At 41.5% G+C, this 11,175-nt stretch overlaps 2 protein-coding genes across 2 annotated transcripts; both read right to left on the minus strand.

Annotated features, from left to right (window-relative positions):
- Nucleotides 1-797: 797 nt before the first annotated feature.
- zgc:91910 (uncharacterized protein LOC445276 homolog) lies at nucleotides 798-5,481 on the minus strand. Its single transcript, XM_031754764.2, has 4 exons — nucleotides 5,360-5,481; nucleotides 3,598-3,748; nucleotides 2,129-2,257; nucleotides 798-1,790 (listed from the first exon to the last, which is right to left on the minus strand). Exons 2-3 carry the CDS (start codon nucleotides 3,730-3,732, stop codon nucleotides 2,162-2,164), a joined length of 231 nt encoding a protein of 76 aa, XP_031610624.1. The 5' UTR covers nucleotides 3,733-3,748; nucleotides 5,360-5,481; the 3' UTR covers nucleotides 798-1,790; nucleotides 2,129-2,161.
- A 1,558-nt stretch (nucleotides 5,482-7,039) lies between these two features.
- Nucleotides 7,040-9,760, minus strand: LOC120435493 (ladderlectin-like). The gene is made up of 5 exons (XM_039605190.1): nucleotides 9,678-9,760; nucleotides 9,331-9,375; nucleotides 7,782-7,951; nucleotides 7,508-7,639; nucleotides 7,040-7,333 (listed from the first exon to the last, which is right to left on the minus strand). The coding sequence occupies exons 1-5, from the start codon at nucleotides 9,685-9,687 to the stop codon at nucleotides 7,304-7,306; spliced, it is 387 nt and encodes a 128-aa protein (XP_039461124.1). The 5' UTR covers nucleotides 9,688-9,760; the 3' UTR covers nucleotides 7,040-7,303.
- Between the last annotated feature and the right edge of the window lie 1,415 nt (nucleotides 9,761-11,175).

Raw genomic sequence — 11,175 nt, forward strand, 5'->3', positions numbered from 1 at the left:
GTGTTTAAAATTATGACTACAAATTACAAACAAACAGCAGCAAAGAGAGTGGTTAAATCAAAAACATCATCATCACTGCCTCACCAGTGCTGGCTGTAGCCACAGACAGACGTAACCGATTGTGGCTCAAGAGTTGGCAGTTCGTCTTATAATCGGAAGGTTGCCGGTTCGAACCCCGGCTCCGACAGTCTCGGTCGTTGTGTCCTTGGGCGAAACACTTCACCTGTTGCCTACTGGTGGTGGTCAGAGGTGGTGCCAGTGTCCGGCAGCCTCGCCTCTGTCAGTGCACCCCAGGGCAGCTGTGGCTACAATGTAGCTTGCCATCACCAATGGGTGGATGACTGAATGTAGTGTAAAGCGCCTTGGGGTCCATAGGGACTAAGTAAAGCGCTATACAAATACAGGCCATTTAATAATGCAAACCAGAACATGTCTATTACCAGAACTCTTCTATTGTCTATAAATATCTGCATACTCATGTGCTAATATTAAGAATTAAATAAAATTGTATTTATTTCAGCAGGAGCAGACCAAGACTGCTCCACACCTTGCATTGAGTCTGTGGATCCAGATTAGTTTGATATTTTGTGTATTTTCTTGAAATCATCGCCTTTAAAACAAAATTTCATGCAAATTCATCCCAAACTTTTAACTAAACCTCTTTATGTTAGCCTGAAGTAGTAAGTCTGAGTAACGTTCAAGTCAGGCCAGCTAATACACACAAAGCCTAACTAACTATACTGATTTAAAAACAAAAACGAATCTCATGCAGAATAAAAGGCATCTGAGCAGACCGATCACATTAAATACATTTTTCAATTTATTGAAAAGGGTAAAAAAAAAAAAAAAAGTTACAGTGAAAACAAATTGTTTTTGCTTGCTAGTGATTTAAAGAAGACCCAAAAAGAAAATCCTTAACTCTTATCTTTTGCAGTTTCTGAACTAAATGATTTCTCTCTCAGTCCTTTGGGGCTACGTGCAGCTTCTTCAAACTATAGCTGAAAGCATCAATGAGCACAGAGCTGCGTGTTTGGTTTACAGAACAACTCCTGCTTTAACTGAGGCGGGACAAAGATGGGGGGGTGTTATTGCCAAGAAGGATGATACTGAGAAGTCCAAGTGGAAGAGATTTGAAAAAGAGTGCGTTATAGACTTGCTGTGTGGTTAACGTGAGGTACTGTTGTAAGGTGTTACCGAGTGTGGACACCTGTGGAGCAGCAGCAGCATAGAGGAGGCAAAGCTGTGGAGTCTGACCATACAGACAGGAAATTAAAGGAAACGTTTGGTCATCTTAAGGAGCCAATTTTGGGAAAAAAAATCAGAGCTGAAGAGTTGACCCGACAGCAGAGCCACGTCCATGTGGATGAGTGAAGTGAATGTGCTGTCGCCTCATTGGACGACACTGTTTCAATAGAACCGGCTGTCAGATAGACAAACATTCAGAAATTTTATTTTACATCCTATTGAAGCTTTTCCAGATCCCCGTCATTAGTCACAATTTTGATTCAGTGTAAGCAGACAGATAATCTTGCTGGTTCTGCTTCCCCCTCCCCCCACCTGGAATAACAAGGTAGTTGTACACAATAAATATAAAATTGGGCTGCTGGTGTACGCCTGCCCCATCATTACTGTTTTCTCTTACACAAACATGTACGTACACAGCACATACACACATCCGCCCCGTCCCGCCTTCCCAACCCGATGTCCATGAATTCTGAGAGGTCCCAGCGTTCGTCGCCAACATCCTTCAGGTGCCACGAGTCGATGTTTAATCCGTAGTCATTGTGTATCTGTAAGCAACAGTTTGTGGGGGTCATGTTTACAGTTTAAACAGTTTCCTAATGTTTACTGTGTAGTTTCACTCTAATATTAATTTAAACAGAATTAAGAAAATTCTCAATCTGCTTTCGGTTCCAACTGGAGTGTCCCGTCAACTCATAGCCGGTCTCCAAAGCAGAAATGAGGACTACCGACGCCAGCTGCAGTCCGAGGAGGACTTTTATTGCATCCAACATCATACAACACAAATCTGACCAGTAAGCAACCTGGCAGAGCAAATCCTGGTCTACATTTGAAACCTGGAGAGTGGGAAACACTGTGTTTTTTGAACACTACAGGTACTACTCACCCAGATTCAGGTTCAGGTCCAGTCAGCAGTCCTTTATGCCTGAACATCCGCAAGCTCGGGAGGCATGGGGGACTTGGGATGTTTGCTCTCAAAGTGCTGCTTGAAGGTTTTGGGGTCGGGCATCTGTGTCTGAAAGGAGGAGGACAGTAAAAGCATGAGAAACAACACCCCAAAAGGTCTCAAACGACTACATTACAACCATTAACAGGGTTTCACTTCCCCTGGCACAGCAGGTTAAGTAAGGCAACAGCAGCCTTACTTATCCTGAGTATGTTAGCTTACCATACTTAGATTCTGGAAAATGCTCCAGGAAAATCTTTATCAGATAAACTAATTTCTTACATGTTTCAGGCCACTTTGTGTTTGCTGACTGGGGGCAAAACCCTTAAAGAATACTTAACCCAAAATGCACCAACTAGCACTGTGAGTTTAACAATCTGTGAACCTATCAGCTATCATCTGACTGAGCCTCTGGGGGAAATCCAAATTTTTGGGGTTTCCGGTGCTGACGGCAGAAAGATATTCAAGCCTGGTTTCCTGTTTTCTGTTTCAGTGTTTACAGTTCAAACTAGGATGCAGATTTTAAAAAGCTAAACTGACAATTTCTACAGTTAATTTCAGCCACTGTGTTTCTCTTGCTTTCCACATAGACCATTTACCTGCAGGTAAAGCCTTCCCACGATTAGTTAACATTATTCAGACTACAAACAGAAACCAGAAAGCTTCCAGTAAAAAAAAAAAAAAAATCTTGTCTAAAATTAATGTAAAATCAATCCTGCTAACAAATTATTCAACATTAACGTCTGAGACTGTCACAGCTTGTAGCTACAACCTGAACGTGAGCCTAACAGTGGACGATGTCAAATGACATTCTTTAAACAAAACAAAACAAACAAACAAAAAAAAGGTGTAACATCTGGACTGATCCATCTGCTCTTTAATAATCCACACAGTGGTCTGGATTCGTGCACATGAACCTGAGGAGGTGAGAAAGTTCAAACGTACCTAATCTGTGGCCATCAGCTGAATTATTGCCAAAGTTGATGCAAACTACTTTCCACTTTCAATCACTTCTGACTCCATAAGCAGAACAGCTACATTTTAAAAACTCAGTTAAATGACCTCTGACCTTTTCCATCTCTAGCCCTGATTACACTTAACCAAGATATTTATGTGACCATTACGATAAACTCCCTGCAATTAACCTATGACAATTACTGAAATTAGTGCATACAGACAAACCTGTCTTGCATCTCTACAGTGCTGCTGAGATTAAAATGTTTGAGAATCACTGCTCTAAAGAGTTTCCCTCGTCTCTCTCTCACACACACGATGTATGAACCCAGCCACATGATGTATGAAGCTGCTGACTGGTTGTTTTAACATCTTAAAATGTGAAGCATCAACATTTTAAAAACAAAGGTGGAAGACCTCTGCAAGCTTCAGCAGAAGCTGTGGCTGTTTCTTACCCGGCAGACAGGGCAGGTGTGGACCAGAGCGGCCTTGGCTGCAGTCTTCTGGTCAGCGCCCTGAGATTTCTTCTTCTCTGCTGCCTTCTTGGCGTTCTTCTGCTGGGACTGAATCTTCTGCTGCCCACGAGCCATGGCCCTCAGCTTCAACCTGCAGGAACGACAGGCAACAAGTTATAACAGCACAAGAACCTACCTACCTTATAGTCGTGCATTTCTTTTGCAATAAACTAAGTATCTTCAGGGATCTGATAACCACATGTTAAGTTTTTTTCTTCAGACAACAAAGGCATAAAATCAAACTGATTTGGATTATTGGCACACTGAATTGCTCTCTGGTGAAGGGAGCCTGACTGAAATGTTTGTGGCATAGCTGTACTACATTTGTAAAAATTTACTTTGTCAACTTTTTCATAAAGTTCTGTATAAGTGCCAAATTTTACCTTTCTGTATTAAACATTTGTATTATATGATTACAGACTTCTGTAATTGTCAAAGTGATCCAGTAGCCACAATCTCTTCTTGAGCGGACCTTTATTATTGTGGGGTCACCACAGTGAGTTTGATCTAGCAGAGTTGGATGGTCTTCACGCCTTTGAAGTGGGAGTTGCACGTTCGATTCCCACCTAGGGCGTCTGTATCCAGTCCTAAGGCTAGACCCCCCTATGCTCTCACAGCTAGAGATTGACAAGGTACAACACACATCACACATGCTACGGCAAGGGAGAGATATCATCACCCCTATTGGCAAGTGCGATAGAAGAAGGATCACTGAATGCGAGAGGAACTGACCGAAGCTTGAAACCAGACTATGAGACCTCACGTACCCTCAGAACATCAACTAAATGATGTGACTGCAGTACTACGGGGTCAGTAGTAAGAAGAGTTACTGATATAATCGTCGACTAACCAAAGAAAATGTAGGCAGGTTAGTCGACTATTAAAATAATCGTTAACATATTTATAAATATATCACATATCTATAAAAAAAAATCTCTCAAGTGACTCTGTGCACGGAGGTAAGTAACACGATGACTTGCTGTAGCAGTGTCTGGATGCGACTGCAGATACAACTTTTCACACATTTTAAACGATTTGAATTATACGGTGATTCCAAACGCATCAATACAGATTTTTATGGTCCCGGGGACCAACAACCAAACTTGATTTACTTAACACTTCAAACATAACTGCCTGGGGGGCGTTACTAAGATGGCTGCCGAGTGGCGAGGTTAGCTTCTAGAAAGACTTTGATTTCAATACAATTGGAAATCCGGACGGAGCCAACCAATAAATGATCTTAAGGGGAACAACACGCATTAATCAAGCACCACTTATAACCCTGTGTATATTCTCATAAAAAAGTAAAGACGTCAAAATCATCACAACTTTCAGTCCTTTAAAGATCGTTAACAGCAGCTACCCTCGACGACCGAGGAGAGAATGAACAGCCTCTAACAGGTTACTAATAACTAACCGATGCCACTGACTTTGTATTGTTTTCCTGCCAAAATGTTAAATAAACAGCTGAAAACCGTCATCACCGCCAGCGGGCCTCTCCTCAGCCGGGGCCGCCTTGCTAACCCTGTTAGCTGAGCTAGCTAGGGAAGCTGATATTACATGTGACCGCGAGTTACAGAGCTGTGCGGTGTTTTTATACTAAAGACGAAGCAGTGTTGAGTACAAATCCGGATTAAACAACGCCAGAATAAATTACAGGTCCCTAACAGGGAGATATATTCTAATTTTTCTGCGGTTTTACCTTCGAGATGCGGCTCTGCCTTCGCTCCTTTGTCGTTGTCTCTTTTTTTATGTGCTAAAGGAAGCTGCGGAGGCTTTCTCTAAGCTTTGAAATGCGACAACGAGACCAGCAGCGCCCCCTGCAGGACCGGGGCGGAGCTCCACGTTCATCTAGAGATGATAGTATAACTATCTAGCCCCGAACGAGTGACGTTGTGTTACACCTGAGTTAGTATAATTGTGTTTTTTTTTTTAATTTCATTTTATGTTTTTGTTTTACAGGTTGGTTTCAATCTGTAAAACAAAAGCCCACCCAATTAATGGAAGTCCTTTTCTCTTTCCTTAATGTCCTGCCTCTAATACAACTTACTCTAATTTTAACACAATTAGTGATTATAAAGGTATTCTGATTATAAGCCTTTGTTTTTCCTCCTCTCTCTTTGTTGTACATGTAGCCTCTCTGTACTCCCGTCAACTTTATTCATCTCCCTGACTATCCCACTTTTTCTTTGCTGATGCGTTCCTTTGACTTTCCTGCACTTCCTCATTACATCACCAAGTCTCCTTATTTTCTTTCCTCTGTCCAGAGGATGTATCAAACACCTTCTTAGCAGTATCCCTCAGCACCACCAGAGAGTGATTTAGAAAGAGTTTAGAAGAGTTCTCAACATTCTTCCTTCTTGTACTTCCACCATTTAATCCTTGACTCTGTCTTCACCCACTTCTTCTTCTGGATTTCTAAAGTTGTCCATCAGACTATCATCTGATGCTGCCTAGCTACATTTTACAATCTCTATCACTTCATCCAATTTACTCCAGAATTTTTCTTTCTCTTAATTGATATCCAATCTGTGGGGCATATACACTGACGTGATTCAACATCAGCCCTTCAATTTTTTAGTTTTAAACTCCTGTCTGACACTCTCTGTACCTCCAGAACATTACTAACATGCTCTTCCTTCAAGATTAACTCTACCCCATTTTGGCTCCTATCTACAGCATGATAGAACACCTTAAATCTACTTCTAATGCTCCCAGCCTTGTTTCCCTTCCACTTGGTCTTTTTTCACACATCTACCTTCCTTCTCTTAGTCATATCATCCTGCTCTCTCTCTTAACCAGTCAGTCCCTACATTTAAGTATCAACAATATCACCGTTTCCACTGGCACACTATTAGCCAATAGCACAGGAGGCAGTTGTTGTTAATCAGGGCTCCATCTGGTCTGGTAGAGAAATACTGTGATTTTGGATGTTTGATTTGGGATGTTTGCCCTTCCTGATGCAGCCTTCACCATTTAACCAGGCTTGGCACTGGGACTAGGAGTACATTAACCATGAGGGAAGCTACAAGGCAAAGTGTATATATCATATCATATCATATCTGTTTATCCTGATGTAAAGACCCTGCTGTATGCTGATGACACTGATCTATACCAGGGGTACCATGAGAGAAGACCTCATCAAACAGTCGACATTTTATGATAATAAAAAGCAGACCCGATTCATATATGAGACTGTATTAACTGTGCTTTGTACCATGACATTCATATACATATTATGCTGATGTACCCCGGGGCAATGCATGAAGAGAAATAAATAAATAAATAAATAAATAAAATAAAACTTATAACCCTGTGCTATGATTTAAGAGAAACCACTTTTATTTTGCAAAAAAGGAAAGGAATTTTAGAGTTTGGTTTCATGTGACTGATTGCAGGTAAGTGCTTAACACAGCCCTGGTCTAAATGCACAGCTGAAAGGAAGCCTCTCTTCACAATGATGATGTTTCAGTGTGGGGTAATCTGATAAGAAAACAAGGAGTGACCATTCTGCTTTATATTTCAAAATACATTCATGCATTTTTGCAGTCACTTGATTTAGTCACGTTACCATTTGAACCTATTGAGAGCCAACGTCTCCATTTATTCCAGTCCTTTAGCAAGTCAGGGGCCATGTTTATATCAGTTACTGAACCATCACTCCATCATCTCCAAACTGTAAAAGACAAAAAAGACAAGCAGCGGCAAGCAATGTAAGAAGAATTCAGTTGTATTTATAAAGATTTATAAAATCATAACAACAGTCAGGGCACGTATTTACAACAAGCAGGGAGACATTCTTTAGCATAAATGTTCTGCTATAATAACAATTAATTGCATTTTACATTACCCTGACAGCATCATAGGCGCCAATCCAGGCCGGCTCATAGTATCCAATTTCATTTATGAGATTTATTAAGAAATCATACTCATCCTGTTCATGGATGGAGGCGAGGCTGGCACCAAACAACCAACAATGTGTCTGTAAAAGCAGACACATCATTCAGTGCAAACACAGTGCCTCAGACTTCAATGGTAACTGCACGCTTAAGTTACTTTTTTTACTATGAAAAATAATGGATTTCTGAGTAATTTCTAAAGGTCTTGTGATGTAACACGGTTACCTCAGCATCTATCCAAGCCACGGGGATTCTAAAGAAGCCGAAGCATCGCCCCCAGTGCTCATGAAACTCAGGGGGACAGTTCCCTTCATATTGGTATGGAGGCTCAGTGAATCCCTCTTTCCATACAGCCGTCCTTCCTGCTTTTTGCAGCGGCTGCCCTCTCTTCATCTCTGGTTAAAAAATAATTAATGAACTACATCCTGAATTGACCAGAGATGAAGAAGTTCGAAAATGGGAAAAGTGCTGGTATTCCATAGAAAATAGACTTCATTCAGAGAGTTTCTCTATACTTTGTTATAATTTCTTTTTTATATATAATTTAAAAAAAAAAAATGTACACAATCGCCATGCAGGCGATTCTTTATCCTTCACGCTCACGTCCTCTACAGAGGCCTAGGAGCTTGAGGGTCCTGTGCAGTATTTTTGCTGTTCCTATTACAGAGATCTTGGATGACATTCCTGTGATCTGCTAGAGTCACTCGCTCAGTTTGGGGGTCACTGACCGAGGGCTTGGATTACCACGGTGACCACTGTTGCCTTCACCCTTCACATCTTCTACAGCTACTTTCTCAAGGTTCTCGTGCGCCTTCTTCTTGATATTGCTAGCACTTTGTATAGCTACATCTATCACTACAGCCATCTTCCTCAGGTTGTCTAAGGAGCTTGGAAAGAAAAGCGTCTGGACTTCTTTAAGTTGCTTGAAGACGTTTCACTTAAAGAAGTCCAGACGCTTTTCTTTCCAAGCTCCTTAGACTACGATGACCTGGATGACTGAGAACCTTCACAGACATATCTTCCTCTGGTTGTTCACCACTACCATGCCCAGTTGGTTAGCTATCAGAGTTTGTCCGCCTGTATCTGGAAGACCCTAATCTTGCTAGCATCTTTACACAGCTCGAGCTTGTGCTCAGAGCTTGTTCCCGTGCTACCAAACCTTTCAGTCCAGCTTGCTGTAGGTTAGGCCCCCCAAAGCCTATCTTGGTACATCAGTGGGAAATATATAACTGAAGTTGCCTGGACTAGCAAGATTCACGTCAGGTGTTGAGGCTACTGGTACAAGGCTATGGCATAAGTGCACAGGGGATGAGAATAGGGAAAAGTTGGAATCCTACTACATAACAATATACAGGAACATCTGTGCTGAGTATGGCCTAAATGTCCCAAGGCCAAAGAGAGATACACCCCCTAAGGTGGTTGAGAATAAGCAAAGTAAGATCCTGTGGGACAAACTGGTTATGGCTAATTAAATGGACATTGTAGTGGTGGATAAGCAGAGCAAGAAGGCCATAGTGATAGATGTAGTGATAGCAACATTAGGAAGAAGGAACATGAGAAGCTTGAGAAATACCTGAGAGAGCTGGTGCAGAAGATTTGGTCCTCGTAGTAATCAGAGCATTTGGTGCAGTGACCCCCAAACTCTGAGATTTCTGTCTAGAAGAGAAAAATCTTAGGAACAGCATGGATACTGCACAGTACCCTGAAGTTCCCAGGCCTCCGGCAGAGGACCCGTGATTGAAGGACAGACAAGGTAAGAAATATTCTCCCTTACCACGAGTCATGTTTTGCTGAGCAGGGATCAGCTCCTGTGGTGACTCTAGTACAGAACATAACAAGAATGGATCAAATGTAGGTTTTAATGTACATTGTCAGCTTTGCATGTCCAGCGGGACAGTAGAAGTGTCACTGACCTGCAGGGAACACAGTTACTTACACATTTGTACCATTTTCTTCCAGTTAATTTTTATTGCATGAACAAAGCCACAAAACATGCAAAATACTTTTCTGGAGGAAAAGTTACATCTATGTAGCCTCTGTGGCAGTAACTTACTGGCAGTTACTGGCAGTAACTAAACTTTGACCTACTTAATGTTAAAGATGCATCACAAGGACTTTTACCTTGCTTCATGTCAGGCGCTGGATTTGCTGTGAAAGAGGATTTAGACTGAAGTTAAGTATTTTCAGAAACTACTTTGTTGTTGACAAAGACGTGCATCATAAATGTCGCTGATTTTTTTTCTGTTCATTGGTTTTCTTTGTTGTGATGAGTCTCACCTGTTGTGATGCACAAAGCAATGCCGGCACAAAGAAGGAAAAATACCCTCATAGTTTGTTTTGGGTGATGGATTGCTGCAAAGAAAAGTAATAAATACAAATTCAAACAAACCCAAAGGAAAGAACAACAAAGTTCAGGCACCTGCTTCAGTGAAGTTTAATCTCTCAGCTGAATTCTAGAGTCCTGTGAAATAACAAACTCTTACATACAAGAAGCAACAAGGAAACAATTTTTCACTTACGGATTGAATTAGGCACGGTTAAAAAAATAACTTCATAAAAAATAAATCACTAACCGTTCTGAAGACTCCAGAACAGGTGTTGTGTTCCAAAAGTGCACACCTGCACCGATGACCAAGTAAATTCATGAAAATTCTGTAGCTTCCGCAAAGTCTTCACTTCTTGACCACTTCAATAGGTACGCCACTGTCCAACAAATTATGGCCCTAAACACAGAATTCTTGTAGTTTTGCCTGCGTACATCACCACAGGGGATTTTAAACCCAACAATGCAGATTTGATGCAACATCATGTGATACAAATGAAAATTATCAAAGGGAAAATGGGGTCTGGCAGTGTTCATTCTGTCTCTACTTGTAAAACCAGATACTGGTCACACTGATAAGGACCTAACACGCTGTCGAGTAACTGTCCGTCTCCTGGACTCTCCTCCATGTGCTGTGCTGGGTGACATAGCAAACCTGGCAATGGCACATACTTCTGTGAATCCAGAAATTGGACTACCTGCGCAACCTCTGTAGGGTACAGCACCCAATAGTGACAGTAGACCATGCAAAACTGGTGAAAACAACCCCCCAGAGAAGATGAGGAAAAATGTCAGTGGATTCCACGTGTAAAACCATTCCTTTTGGGGGTTGTCTGATTGTTGAACCTCTAGTGGACCAGTTAATTTAATTCACAGCAAAGCTTAAAGTGATTAAAACCCCCTCTGCTACTTAACTGACAAGATCAATATTCCTGAATCTTAATAGACTTGATGCTAAACTGTGACTACAAAGTGTTCCTTTCATTTTCCCTCTTGGGTGGGGTCCCCAGCTGTGTGTGTGTGGCCCTCTGGGGTCCTGCCCTACAGGCCACAGTAGGTCTTTAAGCAAGGAACTTAAAAAAAAAAAAAAAAAAAAAAAAAAAAAAAAGATACCAATACACTGAAATTTACTCGCAGACAGAGTCCAATATAATTGTTTACCCTTTAATCAGGGATGTGATTTAAAGTGATGTATTAAGTGATGCTCTGCCAAAGTAAGCAGAAGTGAAACATCTCAGTCTGAGGACAAGCTTGTTTCTGCGGGTTTGGCCCACAAAGCGCTCGAGCTGTGGATAA

The sequence above is a fragment of the Oreochromis aureus genome, linkage group 22, assembly GCF_013358895.1.
Source record: "Oreochromis aureus strain Israel breed Guangdong linkage group 22, ZZ_aureus, whole genome shotgun sequence".
Classification (NCBI taxonomy): domain Eukaryota; kingdom Metazoa; phylum Chordata; class Actinopteri; order Cichliformes; family Cichlidae; genus Oreochromis; species Oreochromis aureus.